Consider the following 17,710-nt stretch of genomic DNA (forward strand, 5'->3'; position numbering starts at 1 on the left):
CAAATGTGGACAGAGGAGATGTGGCAAAGTTGTTTTCCATGGGCGAGGAATCCAGGACAAGAGGGTGTATGCTCAGCATTGAAAGGGGCCCATTTAAAACGGAAGTATCTTTAGCCAGTGAGCATTGAACCTCTGGACTTTGCTGCCACAGGCACCAAGTCGTTGGGTTTATTTAAGGCAGAGATTGATCGGTATCTGAATAGTCAGGGTATCGAAGGTTATGGGGAGTGGGGCTGAGTGGGAGGGTGGATCAGTTCATGATGGAATGGCAGAGAAAACCCAATGGGCCAAATGGCCTACTTCTATATCTTATGGTCGTCAGCCCAACAAGTTTACGATGACCGACCATTTTACACTAGAGCATGGCAGCTTAGGCAGACGCAGGTCCTTTGTTGCTAACAAAAAAAGATGTTCAATGAGGGGTAGAGATCGGGGGTAGTGTAAGCGGGCTCTTTCCCCTGAGGTTGGGTGAGATACACACCGGAGCGGAGGGGAAGAATTTAGGGGGAAATTCTTTACCACGTAAAATGGTGGGAGTGTGGAATGAGCTGCCAGCTGAAGTAATGAATGTGGGCCCAATTTTTAATTTTAATATGGGCACGTCCAATAATGGGAGGGGTATAGAGGGCAATGGCCAGGTCAGAATAATAGTTCGGTGGGCTGGAGCCTGTTTTCTGTGCTTCACTGATTTTATGGGGACAGTAAGTTAATTGGATGGCATGGGTTGTAATAGTCAGAATCAGCTTCTACTGTGCTGACATACAAGGGGACCAAAATTATGATGGGCTTTCGACTGAGTAAAAGCAAGCAGGCTTTTTCCATTGAAGTTCGGTAAGACGAGAACTAGAGGACATGGGTTAAGGGTGACAGGTGAGCGGGTCTGAGTCTGTAGGGACTGTGGGGCACGCGTCTTGAGTATGTAGGGACAGTGTGGGGCGCACGTCTGAGTATGTAGAGACTGTGTGGGGCGTGCGTCTTGAGTACGTAGGGACTGTGTGTGGCGCGCATCTGAGTATGTAAGGATTGTGTATATCTGAGTGTGCTTCTAGTGTGTGGGGTGTGCGCATGGTGGGGAGTGGATACACAGGGCTTGTGGTGTTTATGTGTGGAGTACACTTGGGTGTGTGGATGTGTCTGAGGATTTCCCCACCTAAGGAGCTCCTGTGTCCTCCAGTGTGAAGGGTCTGTGGGTTAACACCATCTCAACATGTGGGTGAGGGGTAGCATCTGAGGGTTAATGGTAAAGTAGAAAAAATTTAAAACCGGATTCACGTAGTGTGAGTGTGTACTTGAGATCTGGCACAGATGCTCTGGGCTGAAGAGCCTTTTTCCTGGTGTCCATACTTGGGTTAGGCAGGGGATGAAGGTCAATGTGGAGCATTCCCCAGTACTGTAGGTCAGTGAGGAACATACCCCAGTGTGGTGGGTCAGTGAGGAACATTGTGTGGAGTGTTCCCCAGGGTGCTGGGCCAGTGTGGAGTGTTCCCCAGGGTGCTGGGCCAGTGTGGAACATTCCCCAGGGTGGTGGGCCAGTGTGGAGCGCTCCCCAATGTGGTGGGTCAGTGTGGAGCGCTCCCCAGTGTGGTGGGTCAGTGTGGAGCGCTCCCCAGTGTGGTGGGTCAGTGTGGAGCGCTGCCCAGTGTGGTGGGTCAGTGTGGAGCGCTCCCCACTGTGCTGGGTCAGTGTGGAGCACTCCCCAGTGTGCTGGGTCAGTGTGGAGCGTTCCCCAATTTGGTGGGTCAGTGAGGAATTTTCCCAGCTGTGTTGGGTACCTGTAACTTGTGTCTTCTCCATTCCAACTATGTATTCCCTCTCCACCCTCCTCCCCCCCTCTCTCACTCTCTCTCTCTCTCTCTCTCTCTCTCTCTCTCCCTCCTCCCCCCAACCCTCTTTCACTTCTGTAATTTTTACCTTAACCAAAACTATTTACTCATTTCTCCCCGCCTCGCCTCCTCACTCCCCCCTCCCCACCTCGCTACTCCCCACCCCACCTCACAGAAGCGTGCTACCCAAAGGACCAGTTGAGCAAGAGTCGGCCGCTGAACCCCGAGGACTTCCGGGTGATCGAACAGCACCTGAGCAGTCAACTGCACTCGGGGCTGAGCCAAGCCCACTCCCAGGACCAGGGTCCGGACTCCTTCCCCAGGATTGAGGACGGGGGTGAGAGGGCGTAAAGGAGGGGGTGGGGGGCAAGGCGGTGGAGCGAGGGGAAGCCAGGAGTGAGTGGTGAAACAGGGGTATGGGGGGGCGGGGGGGTGCGATGGTGGTAGATAGACTAGGGTGCTGTGTTACAGTGGGTCGCAGGGTGAAGTGTTACAGGGCGACGCAGACCGCGGGGTGGGGTGTTACTGGGAGGCGCAGAGAGGGGTGTTACCATGAGATGCAGAGCGCAGAGAGGGGTGTTACCACGAGACGCAGAGCGCAGAGAGGGTTGTTACCGTGAGACAGCGTGGGGCGTGGTTATAAAGCGAGTGACACGGGGTGGGGTGTTACAGTGAGTCACTGAGTGCGAGGTGGGGTGTTAGAAGGACTAAGTGTTGCGAGTGGCCAGACCATTGGGGACAGTACCAAGCCTGTGGTGGGGTGTGGTGACAAAAGGTGGGGCATGGTTGAATCCTGAGAACTAAGCTTTGCTGGCTGCCGACTCTGAACCCTTGAGTGATCATCCATCTTTTCCTGTTGCCAGCACCCTCGGAGATGTTTTTCTCTATGGCTCCCATAACCAGCAGCCTGGCGTCCATGCGGTCGGAGAGCGAACTGTTGGAAGTGGATCTTGGCGGATCCATGTACAGTGATTACAGCAGCTCCCCTCTTCAGGCCCCGTCACTTGGCTCAGATGTGAGTACAACCCCATGGACTCCATGAGAGGCTGGGCAGTCTCTGGAAGTCTCTGACCCAGAGTGGGGTGGAGGCCAAAGACCTGGAGAGGGGGAAATCATTTTGAATGACTAAACACTGGGGATGTGGTACTAAAGTGTAATCCAGTGTAGGTAATTCAGCTCCATGCTGGCCATCCCTGCACACTCCCACTCCAGAACATTACAGTACAGAGAGGGCCCTTCAGCCGACTTTATTGTCATGATCTCTTACGGAAAATCTAACCTCTGTCCCCCCCCCCCTCAGTCTCTCTCTCTCTCTCCCCCACCCCCCATCCCGGTCTCCCTCTCTCGTCTCTCTCTCTCTCCTCCCTCTGTTTCCCCCACCCCCCAGTCTCTCTGTTCCTCCCTTGGTGTGTGTGTATGTCTCACCCCCCCCCCCCCCTTCCTTGGTGTCTCTCTCCCCCCCTTGACCTCTTCCCTCCTTCCATAACTATCTTTCTCCCATCCATGTGCCTGCCTCAGAGTCTTTTAAAAGTCCCTATTGTACCAGCCTCCACCACCACCCCTGGCAATGCATTCCAGGCCACTGCTCCCTGTGATGTCTCCACCTCACCGTAAACCGATGATTCTGGTGTTTGCTGCTGTCGACCTGGGAAAATGGATGCTGGCTGTCCACCCTATCTCAGCTCCCATCCTTCATCATTCTGAACACATGTTCTCCAATTCAGGGAACAATCTCCTCTGCACCATCTCCAAAGCATCTGCCTCATTCCTTTAATGAGGCGACCTGAACTAAACACAGGTTTTATTGAGCTGCAACATTACCTCGCTGCTCTTGAACACAGGTCCCCCTACCCCGACTAAAGAAGGCCATCACTCTGCACCCCTTCGAAACCATTGCCCATGTTGGGGAGAGTAGGTGTGGTAACTGGCCAGGTGCTCGGCGAGTTTCAGCGGGAGTGGGCAGCCAGACCTTTGCTCTTCCAAGGGCTGTCGTGTTAATGTGTATCTCTTCTCTCTGCCACACCTCCCTCCCCCCCCCCCCCCAACAGATGACAACGGGTTCTCCTCACCGGTCCCCAAGTTCTGCCTTCCCCTCCACCCTCCCCAACCTACAGTGTGGCTTCAGGCAGCAACGTGAGTACAACCCTTCTTGCCTTCTCATGGTAAAAACCCAATGCTGGAGAAACTCAGCTTGTCAAACAGTGTACAGATCGTCCCTGGCATATGGCCGTTCTGACCGACCGGTTGTGTCTTGAAATGGATGTACATCAGAAATTCACTGTATCTTTGTTATCATTCGTGAAATACACCAAGGTCAGCTCTCACAAAAGGTTCATCACCTCTGCCATAGGCACTATTTTCCATAGATAGGCCTCATAATTTTTATATTTACATATTTTTTCTTTATTTAAAAAAAATTATACAGTAATTTTTTTTCTTTTGTATGTACAGATGGACATTAAGTCTGGGACTACCTGTTACTTTATACAGCAAAGATAAGGAAACATAACCAATGTTTCGGGCTTGAGCCCTTCATCAAGATGTGGAAAACTGTAGGCAGGTGCCCAAACAGAACGGCAGGGGGAGGCGCATGGGCCCACTGGCAGGTGGATAAGGGAGGGAGGGCACATCAGCAAGCAGGGGGAGGGGGGGTTGGCTCTGTGACTGGAGAGGGAAGGGGGTGGAGAGCTGGGGGAAAGAACGGTGGGTGATAGCTCTGCAGATCTCTCGGCTCCCACTATCGCCCAAACTATGACACTGCTGTAAGACCACCAAGGGCCTGCAGTACGGACACACGGACACAGTGATGGCGTGCTGCAAATATTTATTATTGACGTTTTATTACCTTTTCTATTGTATATACACAGTCAATCCCCCGGTATCTGGCATCTATGGGGATTGTTAGATGCCGGATAAGTGAATTTACTGGTTGCTTGAGATTGTGTGATGAATGATTGGTTCACTAACCACTAGGGGGCACCAATTTTAAACTTTCACATTTAGATTTAAATTTAGACATACAGCACAGTAATAGGCCATTCGGCCCACAAGTCCGTACTGCCCAATTTAAACCCAATTGACCTATAATCAATTTATTTTTTTAAAACCTCTTCTGCTTTTTCTTTGCTGATTGCTTGAATTCCAGATATTGGGAATTTTACTGTATGTTTATTTGGAACCATGTTGATGATATTGCGTGATAGGGAATCTCTAGCAAGAATCTCCAACCAGACAGCATTAACATCGACTTCTCCAGTGTCCTGCCTCTCCCTCTCTTTCACCATCCCACTGTCTCCTTTCCTCCGTTGGTACACCCCCTTCCCTCTCCATTCAGAGAGCTAGCCCTCTTCCCTTATCATTTCCCAGCTTCTTTTCTTTTCTCTCCCCCTCTTCTGTGGGATGACTGCCTCCCCCTCCCTTCCCTCCACCATTTTATTCAGACTGCCTTTTGTTTACACCTTGACGAAGGGCTCAGGCCCAAAACATTGGTTATGGATCTTTTGCCATAAAAATGGCGCGTAACCCGCTGAGTTTCTCCAGCATTTTTGTCTGTTAAAATACAGTTGCAGCATCTGCAGACTTTCTTGTGCAACACTAACAATGTCATTGCATCTGTATGTTGTTTAAATTTTAGACATGCAGGACGCTAACAGGCCCTTTCAGCCCACAAATGTGTGCCACCCAAGTACACCCAATTGACCTACAGCCCCTGATAAGTGGGAGGAAACCGAACCACTTCCTCCCCCCCCCCCCCCCCCCACCAGGGAAAGCCCTTGCAGTCATGGGGAGAACATACCAACAACTCACAGCGCGGGATTTGAACCCCGGACCCGCTCGCTGGTGCTGTAACAGTGTTGCGCTGATCTCTATGCCAACTATGCTGCTCCAATGAATGTCAATGAACTCATTTGTTCCAACTAGGGATTAATCTGAGGGAATGGGGATGGGAGGTTTGCTTCAGCATTAAGCCTTCTCACATTGTTAAATGGAGATTTCCCCGGGAACCCTCCCGTGAACCTGCGGTGTGAAAAGGTTGGCCCGAGAATTTTCCCGGATCGCCCTCTCCCTGTGGTGTCAAGAGCCAAATGGCCGAGCGGGGAAGCCTTGCGATGCCAGCGCTTGCGTGCTGTGTCACGTGGGTGATTTTTAAAATTGAAAGATACCTACTTCCTGGCAACGGCGGGGCTGCTTTGGCCCGTCGCGACAGCAGCGCAATGTGGGATGAATGGCTGTCCTTATTAGCCATAATCCCTCGTGTAGCTGGATTTCCCAGAGTGGTTCCAGTTGCGCGAGGTATTATGGGTAACGAAGTCTGCCATACCTCCCGCAATGTGCTGCCGTCATGACATGCTGAAGCTGTCCTGAAGAGTGCGGGGTGGGTGGGCGGGCGACCAACTGACTGGGGAGGAGGTGGGAGGGCGTGGATGGGAAAACAAATGACCTACCAACGGCCATGAGGGAGCAGATGGGCGAGCAACCAACCAACCGATGGGAGGGGGGGGAGAGCATCGGACGGCTAGGATGGAGGAGCGGGCGGGTGAGAAATTTACTGACGGGAGGGAGTTAGCGAGTGACAGACGGACGGGCGGGCTATTGACAGATGGGGGGGAATTTTACTCTTACTCCTGTGAGTGTGTAACGTGTCATCGGTTGGGGGCGGGACTCCCCCTAAATTGCCAGAGATGGCAAATTCCCAGGAATTTGTACGGTGGTGTAAGAGGCCCGGGAGGTCCTGAATTCCTGGGAATCCTCCAGGACAAAGTAGGGTCACTGCTTGCCTGTGATGAAACAAGACTGGAGTTATCATCACCAACAGCTGTACCGAGATTCTTCCTTGCTGCAGACACACAAGCTACATCACAACAATACGAACTGCCATGATGCTCAAAGATAGAAAACAAAATAGTTAATGGAAAGTGTTCACAGTGGGGATTAGTGCTGGAAGAAGTCGTGTTTCAATCGCGCAACGGATCTTTGGTCAAGTCAAGTTTATTGTCATCTGTGGGTACAGTAGAACCAGCTGAAACTGTTCTGTGGTCCTTGATGCAAGACACCCAGACATAGCACACATGTAGACAAACAGTACATTTTAATTTTTTTAAATTTAGACTTACAAGTGTCCGCACTGCCCAATTTACCCCCAATCAACCTACATCCCCCCCCGGAACGTTCCAAATGGTGGGAGGAAACCGGAGCCTCTGTAGAAAACCCACGCAGACACGGGGAGACAACATGGGATTCGAACCCCGGTCCAGACCCAATTGCTGGCGCTGTAAAGGCGCTGCGTTAACTGCCACACAGACCTTGCTGCCCTTATGCAGGACTGGTACTCATATATACAAGCAAATAACTTGATTCAGAAATATAGAGTCTCCGAGGATTAGTTGAGCAGTTCGTTTGGTCGTTCAGCATTCTTGCTGCCTGTGGGAAGAAGCTGTTCCCTGGCCTGGTGGTGCTGGCTCAGATCCTCCTGTATTTCTTCCCCGACCAGAGCAGCTGGAAGACGCCGTGTTTGGGGTGGAAAGGCCCTCAATGATTTTGTACGCCCTCTTCAGACAACGATCCCGGTAGATCACGTCGATAGGGAGGAGGAAGGGTGGGGAGAAACACCCCACTGATCCTCTCTCCACTCTTATGGTCCTGTGGATAGACCTCCAATCCATTTCTGGTGTAGTTTAGGGGTGTACGGGAAGATTCAAGAGGCACATAGCTATTGGAAAGAGTGGAACAAGAACCTGCAGGCGCTGTGATTGTAATAAATACACAAAGATGCTGGAGAAACTCAGGAGGTCTCGCAGTGTCCCTAGGAGGTAAAGATATATAGATCCTTTCTATGGTCAAGCATAGTCCTAATAAAAAACATCTGATCGGTCAATGTCCAACCACATATACGTCCATTGTCCCATAATTATTCAGTCACACAACCAAATCCGCAACAATTTAGAAAAAGTGATCACTAGTGATAGGAAATAGTAGACTGTGTACCCACTCTCTCCCCACAGCCCTGTGTCGGTCCCCATGTTGATCCCACTGCCCTGCTCTCTCCCCACTGCCCCACTCTCTCCCCACAGCACCGCTCTCTCCCCACATTGATCCCACTGCCCCATTCTCTCTCCACAGCCCCATGTTGGTCCCCACACTGATCTCACTGCCCCACTCTCTCCCCACAGCCCCGTGTCAGCCCCCACACTGATCCCATTGCCCAGCTCTCTCCCCACAGTCCTGTGTTGGTCCCCACACTGATCCCACTGCCCCGCTCTCTCTCCACTGCCCCGCTCTCTCTCCACTGCCCCGCTCTCTCTCCACTGCCCCGCTCTCTCTCCACTGCCCCGCTCTCTCTCCACTGCCCCGCTCTCTCTCCACTGCCCCGCTCTCTCTCCACTGCCCCGCTCTCTCTCCACTGCCCCGCTCTCTCTCCACTGCCCCGCTCTCTCCCCACTGCCCCGCTCTCTCCCCACTGCCCCGCTCTCTCCCCACTGCCCCGCTCTCTCCCCACTGCCCCGCTCTCTCCCCACTGCCCCGCTCTCTCCCCACTGCCCCGCTCTCTCCCCACTGCCCCGCTCTCTCCCCACTGCCCCGCTCTCTCCCCACTGCCCCGCTCTCTCTCCACTGCCCCGCTCTCTCTCCACTGCCCCGCTCTCTCTCCACTGCCCCGCTCTCTCTCCACTGCCCCGCTCTCTCTCCACTGCCCCGCTCTCTCTCCACTGCCCCGCTCTCTCTCCACTGCCCCGCTCTCTCTCCACTGCCCCGCTCTCTCTCCACTGCCCCATCCTCTCTCTCCACTGCCCCATCCTCTCTCTCCACTGCCCCATCCTCTCTCTCCACTGCCCCATCCTCTCTCTCCACTGCCCCATCCTCTCTCTCCACTGCCCCATCCTCTCTCTCCACTGCCCCATCCTCTCTCTCCACTGCCCCATCCTCTCTCTCCACTGCCCCATCCTCTCTCTCCACTGCCCCATCCTCTCTCTCCACTGCCCCATCCTCTCCCCACAGCCCTGCTCTCTCCCCACATTGATCCCACTGCCCCATTCTCTCCCCACAGCCCCGTGTTGGTCCCCACACTGATCCTAATGCCCCACTCTCTCCCCACAGCCCCGTGTCAGTCCCCACACTGATCTCACTGCCTCACTCTCTCCCCACAGCCCCGTGTCAGCCCTCACACTGATCCCATTGCCCAGCTCTCTCCCCACAGCCCCGTGTCAGTCCCCACACTGATCCCACTGCCTTACGCTCTCCCTACAACCCGTGTTGGTCCCCTCACTGATCCCTACTTACAAATAAAATGTTTACAGATGCACTAGTAGGGCGGCACAGTTCGTGTAGCGGTTAGTGCAACGCCTTTACAGCACCAGTGATCAGGAGCAGATAGTGGTTCAAATCCTGCGCTGTCTGTAAGGAATTTGTACGTTCTCCCCACGTCTGTGTGGGATTTCTCCAGGGACTCCGGTTTCCTTTCAATTTCAAAAATGTACCGGGGGATGTAGATTAATGGGGTGTAAATTAGGCAGCACTGGCTCATAGGCCAGAACGGCCTGTTACCGTGTTGTTTGTCTCAATTTTAAAAGCTACAGTATCCCATATAGTTTTACTAAGTTTATAATATGGTGTTTGCACAACGCCCTCGTCATGTAACGCCCGATTTCACAGAACGTATCGTGGACGTTAAGCAGTGTAGACCTGTATTCAGATAGACTCACGTAATGCAGTGCTTGTGTTTATGTAACACTTTATAAAAAAATTATTATTTTATTATCAGTTATTGTTGAAAATCTCTTATTGTGCCCAATTTATAAATTAAACTTTATCGTAGGTAGGAATATAAATATATAAGGTTTGGTACTATCTGTGGTTTCAGGCACCCGCTTGAGGGGTCTTGGGACATATCCCCCCCCCCCCCTCTTGGATAAGGGGGGGCAGAATCTACTGCATAGCCAATATTTTGGGCCTGAGCCCTTTGTCGAGGTATGAGCAAACAACACAGAAGTGCCTGAATAAAAAGATGGGGGGGAAGAGGGAAGAAGGGGCGGGGGAGGCCACAGTTGGGCACGGACAAGAGGGCAGGAGAGGAAAAGCTGAGAATTGATTGGGATGGGGGGGGTAGCTCTGTGAATTCAGATATGGCGGAAAGGAGACAGGGATAGGGAAAGAGAGAGGAACAAGGGGAAGGGAGCTGGAGGATAGAAGCCATAGGGACAAGGAACAAGAGAGATTGGGGGGGCTGGGCTAACGGAAACCGGCAAAGTCAACGCTAGTGGCGTCCAGTTGGAGGGCGCCCAGATGGAAGATGTGGTGTCGCTCTTCCAATTTGCAGATCTCAGTTGGGTGGCCACGAACAGACGTGTCGACATGGGAAACTATTCTTGCACGTGGAGTTGCTGCCTTCAGGCATCTGCACCTTCTGCCCAAAGGGAGCAATGAGAAGAGGTTGTAACCAGAGTGACGCGGGTCTTTGATGACGTTGGCTGCCTTCTTGAGGCGGCGTCTCACGTGGATGGCTTTGGTGGAGGGGTGAGGTCATTGCCAGTAGTGTATTGAGATAGGTTTGCCACTCTCTGCGCTAATGAGCACTGGAGTTTCCAAACAGGTGCACCATGCTCCTGCAGAGGATTGAGAGAGTATCTGACAACGTGTCCAATCCCCTCAGACTCCTGAGAAAGTAGTGCAGTTGGTGTGGCTTCTTCACCGCTACCTGTGGGCCTGAAGGTAGCAGCAAGAGAAAAGGGGACGGGGGTCTATGATGATGTCAGGACCTCACGAGGGTGGGAGTGGGGAAGGCAGTGGGTGAATATGGGGCCAAGTGGATGGGTGTGGGGAGTTTTCCCACCCAATCTCCTGCTTCCCCTCAACGCCTGCGTGGACTGTTTCTTCAGCCGGAGGTCAGGCATCTGTGCCGCTGGGCGCCACCAAGGCTGAGCTGCTGCTCCGGCTGACCCTCGGAGGTCTCACTGCCACCCTGCCGCACGAGGTGAGGCCACTGCCCCCTGCCGAGGACCCACTCCGGGACGCCGCCCGCCACTACTTCGCCGAGCTGAGCTACTTCAAGGATGGCATCTTCGGAGGACGGGACTTCACCCACCTGAGGGGTCACTTCGAGAAGGCCTGCCCCCAGAATCACCTCAGGTACAGCTCAGAGACTGCCTATCCGGCCCACCATATCCCTGCTATCTACACAATCCTATTCGCCAATGACCATGCCATGACATGACCATGACATTCACCGATTCAAGTGCTTCTTAACACAGTTACTATCTGTCAGTGAGTTGACTACCTCACACCCATATCTATTTTTCTTCTGTCCATGTGTCTGACTGAGTTTTTTTAAAATGTCTCTATCATACCTCTTTCCCCTGAGGGTAGGGGAGATTGGACCAAGGGGTCATAAGTTAAGGGTTAGGGGGCAAAACTTTAGGAGTAATATAAGAAGAAGCTTCTTCACTCAGAGAGTGGTGGCTGAGTGAAGAAGCTTCTGGAAGAGATAGTTGCGGCAGGGCCAATTCTGTCATTTCAGAGGAGGTTGGATGAGTGTATGGATGTGAGTGGGTTGGAGGGTTATGGGCAGGGAGCGGGTAGGGGGACTAGTGGAGTTTCACGTAAATCGGGGCGGACTAGAAGGGCTGATTATGGCCTGTTTCCGCACTAAATTGAGGGGGGTTGGAGGGTTATGGACAGGGAGCAGGTAGGTGGGACTAGTGGAGTTTCACATAAATCGGGCCGGACTAGAAGGGCTGATTATGGCCTGTTTCCGCACTAATTGTTGCATGGTTATACCAGCCTCCATCACCACCACCTCGGCAAGGCATTCCAGGCACCCACCCATCTCTGTGTTTAAAAAAAAACGCCCTGATTCTCCCCTAAACTTTCCTCCCCTCAACTTAAACCGATGTTTTCTAGTATTTGCTACTATCACTCCAGGAAAGAGGTGCTGACTGGCCACCCTATCTAAGCCCCTCTTAATTTTGTAGACCTCTATTAAGTCACCTCTCATCCTTCGTCCCTCCAAAGAGAACCCCTCCCCCTACAAAAGCTGTGTTAACTTTGCTTGAAAAGACACGTCCTCCAATTCAGGCAACATCCTGGTAAATTTCCTCTCCTCCCCCCCCCACGCATCCTTCCTGTCATGAGGTGACCAGAACTGAACACACCGTTCCAAGCGTGGTCTCACTGAGGTTGAATGTGACCTCATGACTCCTGAACTCAATCCCCCCGACTCATGAAGGCCAGCACAGCTGTAAGCCTTCTTAACGATCTGATCAGCCTGCGCGGTGACCTCAACCGTTTTCCCCGTGTGAAATAAAACCCTTAAAATGACACCCTCTTGCCTTCTTAACGACCTGATCAACCTGTGCGACGACCTCGAGAGATCAACCGTTTTCCCCATGTAAAATAGAACCCTTAAATCGATGCCCTCTTGTCTTTGATTGCCTGTACCAAGCTGCAGTGCTTTGATGAGCTTTATAGCTGGTCATTGCATGCGGAGTACAAGAATCGGTGCAGACTTAGAGTAATTTCAGTGAAAGTGGCAGATTTTTTTTGCGGGTGTGAGGCCCATTCAAGAGACTGATAATAGCACACCTTGAATCTAGGGTGGAACAGTTTGCTTGACACTGAAACAGCGCCAGCAGCCCAGACTCAAACCCAGCTGCCATCTGTAGGGCGTTCTCCCCATGACCCGTGCGGGATTCCTCCAAAAGTGAATGGGGTGTGTCAGTTAATTGGAGGGCACAGGCTGGAAGAGCCTGTTACCATACGGTATGTCTAAATTTGGGAGAGAAAAAATATTCTGACTGGATAAACTCAGCAGGTCGCGCAGCATCCAGATGAAGTAAAGGCAAAGCTACTTTTCAGGCCTGAGTCCCTCGACCTGTTGGCTACCTTTCCTATGAACGCTCTGTGTCCTGCTGAATTTCTCCAGCACATTTGGCTGCAGTCTTTTAACTTCTGACCATCTACCCTGTCAGTGACTCTTGATTCCAACAAACATTCAAAATTTGTTTGCTGTCAATGTAATACTACAGACTATGTAATATGGCACAAAATTGCCTTCTGCCTGCTACATGGCAGACAATCACAGGATGAGAGAAAGGGAAGAAAAAGGGATTGCGTGTCCGTGGATTCGCTTCCAGCGCTTCCGTAGCCACTCAGACTGCTGTGGACCTGGGCTCCAGATCCAAACCTCCGATGCAATCAGGAACCCCGAGGCCCCTTTGGCAGCCCTTCTTGCGCTCAGCACCCTCTTGTGTCCCGGCTCCGACACCTGGTTCCCACGAGCCAGTGTCCAGCAGCCCACTTGGGTTCCCCCATCCAACCGCAAGTCGACCGCAGCCTGTGTGGGTACCTCAACCCCTGACCCCCCACTTGCTGGTCCACTGCTGCGGTCACCGACCTGTTTATCCTTCTCAAACGGGGTGTTGGGGGAAGGGGGTGTTCTCCCTGTTTTGAGTGCCCTGCTTTGCAACCCCTTGCGGCCGCTGCCACCACCTTGCTGACTTATTTCAGTTTAAAAGCATCATCGGCTCCTCTAACAAGCTGTTTACTGATCTTTGGCTGATGGCATCAGGAGTGGGAGGTTGAGCCCTTAGAAGCAGAGCTGTCATCTGGCAGTGCCGCTGTTTTAACCACAAGCTCAAGACCATAGAAATCTATGGCCCGATCAGTACAGGCCCAAAGGGTTGTGCTGGCCCAGTAACCTGCTCCAGCAACTGCTTTGAATTTCCCGACTGCACAGCCCTCCATTTTTCTCAGATCCGTGTGCCTATATAACAGTCTCTTAAAAGATCCTGTCTCACCTCCCTCTAGCCCCAAAGCTGGCAGCGTGTTTCATGCACCCACCACTTTCTGTGTGAGGAACCCACCTCTACATCCCCCTCCCGTACTTACTCCCAAAACTATGTCCCCTCATGTTATCCATTTCAGCCTTGGAGGGAAAAAGCCTCTGGGTGTCCACATGATCAATGCCTCTCAGCACCTCGTACATCTCCATCAGGTTGCGCCTCCACACCCCCCCCCCCCCCCCCCCCACCCCACATCCTCCATTGCTCCAAGAAAAGCTCAAATTCATGAAAACTATTCTCAAAAAGCAAGCTCTCTCATCCAGGTGGCATTCAGGTGAATCTTCTCTGCACCCCCTCTACATCAGTCTGATCTTGCGTCCCTAACACCACTGCCTGAACTCTGCCCCTTTATTATGCTCATCTTCGGCTTTACTCACCACTGAGACAGGGCTTTTGGCCCATCGCACTCATGCTAATCAACCCCCCTCCCCACTCGGTTTCGATCTTGCTCTCGTGTCCCCCCTCTCCCCCCCCCCCCCCCCCAGCACCATCTCTTTTCTGCTGTCCCACAGATTCTGAGTTGGGGCAAGGAGGGTGGGGTTGTTGGAGCTGGGGTGTCGGTGCCTTGACTGTCATCCTCTTCCCTCCTCCACCCCCCCACCCCCAGGCTGATCGGCGGAGCGGTGCAGCTGGTGTGTGAGCAGAAGGCAGGCAGGGGCACTCGTCTGGCGTGCCTAGACACCTGCTTCGGCACGTTGGAGATCCTGGAGTGCTTGTGGCCCCGGGCAGGTCCTCGTGCTGGAGGGCAGGTACCGGAGTACACGGAGGTGAGCGTGGTCCCCTCTCGGCCGCCCGTCGCTCATCCCCAAACCTGTGGGTGGGTGGGGGGGGGGAAGGAGTCCACACACGCAGCACTGCATTCCAACACCTTGTAATGACACACGGCTCACTCAGTTGGCCCCTGTCTTTTTTATTTGTGCGCTCTTTGGGCAAGCCTGCCCAGAGCAGGTAGAACAATATTTTTTTTAAAAAGTGCAGGGTGGGGTGTTACTGCGAGTGACAGAGCACAGGGTGGGGTGTTACAGGGGGTCACAGAGCACGGGGTGGGGTGTTACAATGAGTGACAGAGCACAGGGTGCGGTGTTACAGGGAGTCGCTGAGCGCGGAGTGGGGTGTTACAGGGGATCAGAGAGCCACGGGGTGGGGTGTTACAGGGGGTCACAGCGCGGGTTGGGGTATTACAGGGAGCCACAGAGTACAGTGTGCGGTGTTACAGAAGTCTTTTTCAGGTGTATTCTCTGCTAAGAATACGCCTGAAGAAGAAGCAGCCCTTTAAATTGCAGTTCAAGTCGCAGCGTTGAAAGCGCAGCGCTGGCCACCTAAAAGGATAGCTGTGCCGAGATGCGCGGCTGTCAAGTCAGGATGGCTGGCTGTCAGCTGGGACAGCCAGCGCGGGGACGTCCCCACACTGATCCCGCTACCCTGCTCTCTCCCCACTCACGAAATCAGCCACTGTCGGGTGGCTGGCGCAGGCTGTCCCCACACTGTCGGGCAGCTGGTGCTGGCTGTCCCCACACTGTTGGGCTGCCGGCGTGGGCTGTCCTCACACTGTTCCCGCTGCCCTGGCCGGTGGGGGAGGATATTGGAACACCGGCGGGGGAGAAGGAGGTGCTCGAGTCGGGTTTCGGCCAGCCCCCTCCTCCCCCACCGGCTGCTCCAGCCCCCTTCTTCCCACTTCTGAAATCAGTCCCCACAGTGTGGAGACAGCTTGCGCCGGCCGCCCGACAGTGTGGTGACTGATTTCATGAGTGGGGAGAGAGCAGGGCAGCGGGATCAGTCTGGGAACGTCTCGTGCTGACAGCCCGCGCTGGCCGTCTGACAATGTGGGGACTGGGAGAGGAGCTGTCAGGCGCTGGCCAACTGATTGTCATCCGAATGCAGCCGCTTTTAGGCAGCTGCATTCAGTTGGCTGGGGAGGCTACTGTGCTCTGGGGGTTATCCCTCGGAGAAGGGTTACCAAGCTCACTTTACAGGAGCCTCCTGCACATTCACGTGGCCTTCACACAGCCGCATTTTGCCAAAATATGCGGCTTTACAAGCGGGGCAATTGGCTACCTGAAAGTGCCTAGTGAGACACAGAGTGCAGGGTGGGGTGTTACAGTGAATCACAGAGTGCTGGGGTGGGGTGTTACAGTGGGACACTGAGTGAGGAGTGCAGTGTTACAATGAGTCACAGGGTGCAGTGACACAGTGCGGGCGAGATGTTACAGTGAGTCACAGGGTGCAGGGTGGGGTGTTACTTTATTGATTTAGTTTATTTTATCTCACTGTACTGTACTTCCCTGCCCCTTGCATACATACATAGACAATACACAGCACAAAATAATCATATTTAAATATGTAATTTAATTATGTGTGAATAATTTGGGATGATTTACTTGGTTACAGGATACTATTCATCAATCTCACAACCTTCAGGAAGAATCTATTTCCAAGCCAGACAGGTTTGAATTTGATTCTCTTGTACCTGCTTCCTGATGGTATTGGGTTGAAGATACTGTGTGCTGGATTGAAAAGGTCCTTAGTAATTCTTTAAACCCCATTTAAGCAACAGTCCCAGTAAATGTAGGCAATAGAGCAAAGAGAGATTCCAGTCTCCCTTTTCGCCTTTCTTCTCGACCCTGATTGCTGTGATCTATTGTGGGTACACAATTCACTTGTCAGGAAGGCACAACAGCAACTGCACTTCCTGAGAAGAATGAAGTGGGCAAGGTTTGCGGCCACCATCATGTCAACCTTATCTTGGACTTTTATCAAGAGCGTCCTGGCCGGCTGCATCAAAGTGCGGGTACGGTCGCTGCAGAGAATTGGATCGGAGGTCAATCCACAGGACCATAAGAGCGGCAGAGAGGTTCACTGGAGTCTCCCTCCCCCACCCATCGATGTCATCTACCGGGATCGTTGCCTGAAGAGGGCGTGCAAAATCATGGAGGACCCCTTCCACCCCGCACACAGCCTCTTTCAACTTCCTCCGTCGGGGAAGAGATACAGGAGGATCAGAGCCAGCTTCTTCCTATGGGCAGTGAGAAACATAGAAGATAGGAGCAGGAGTAGGTCATTCGGCCCTTCGAGCCTGCTCTGCCAATCAATGAGATCATGGCTGATCTTAAAGTTCAGTACCCCGTCCCTGCCTGAATGACCAATGGAACTGCTTACACTAACCATCTGAGACTCTCATATTCATGAAACAATAAATTATTTGTACATATGAATACTAATCCTGCAGATGTTTGTATGTATATTATGTCTGGTTGTGTGTCTGCAAGTTTTGCACCGAGGACTGGAGAACGCTCTTTCATCAGGTTGTATTTGTGGAGTCAGATGACAATAACCTTGACTTGCTCAGGCAAATGTGGAAGAAAACCCTCTCCCTCTTTTTTTCCTGGCCAGTTGCTGATGTTTAAGAAGCCCGCCCCTGCGTCTTTTCAACCCAGCACCTGTCCGTGTGCTCAGATCCACTACAGACAGACTCAGAGAGCAGAGAGCAAGGTAATGTCATCCGGGGCTCACCGCACTGCCTGGTTATCTGAGGAAACCTCTGCCTATGAAGCAGTTGATGCTTTTAATTTGAATAATAGGGGGGAATTTCGGGGCTCCAGGGAGTGCGTGGGTCAGTGCAGAAACAAAGGACCCTGCAGATACTGGAACAGGAAGACTAACTCCGATTCGCTGGGAGAAGCAGTTTCTCCTTGTCTCCGTCTGAAATGTGAATCACAACCCCTCGTCCCAGACTCACCTTGGAGCGAAAACCGCCTGCTTGTATTTTATCCAGAACTTTCACAACCTTGTGTGTCTCTCAGATTGCCTCTCATCTTTCGAAACATCAGTGAGTACAGTTCCAGGGGAGGCTTGATCTCACCTCACGGGCTAACATCCTCATCTTCAGACTCAATAAGAGACTGACCCATCTGGTCCGTGTTGAACTATCATTCTGCCTTGTCCGATTGATATGCACCAGGACCAGATCTCTCACCACCACTCCCATCCCCGTACCCACCCCTGCTCACTCCTCCCTGTTCCTGTCCCCACCCCTCCTATCTCCACCACTGCCACCCC

General features: G+C 52.7%; 1 protein-coding gene across 1 annotated transcript in view; it reads left to right on the forward strand.

Moving 5' to 3' along the window:
- The window catches only part of atg2a (autophagy related 2A), a 182,463-nt gene that overhangs the window by 23,706 nt on the left and 141,047 nt on the right, over positions 1 to 17,710 (forward strand). Inside the window, exons 8-13 of the mRNA XM_069896222.1 lie at positions 1,999 to 2,160; positions 2,687 to 2,838; positions 3,872 to 3,956; positions 10,694 to 10,943; positions 14,262 to 14,421; positions 17,045 to 17,143. Coding sequence (XP_069752323.1) covers positions 1,999 to 2,160; positions 2,687 to 2,838; positions 3,872 to 3,956; positions 10,694 to 10,943; positions 14,262 to 14,421; positions 17,045 to 17,143 — 908 coding nt within the window. The remainder of the gene's footprint in view (positions 1 to 1,998; positions 2,161 to 2,686; positions 2,839 to 3,871; positions 3,957 to 10,693; positions 10,944 to 14,261; positions 14,422 to 17,044; positions 17,144 to 17,710) is intronic.

Source organism: Narcine bancroftii, chromosome 8, assembly GCF_036971445.1.
Source record: "Narcine bancroftii isolate sNarBan1 chromosome 8, sNarBan1.hap1, whole genome shotgun sequence".
NCBI lineage: Eukaryota > Metazoa > Chordata > Chondrichthyes > Torpediniformes > Narcinidae > Narcine > Narcine bancroftii.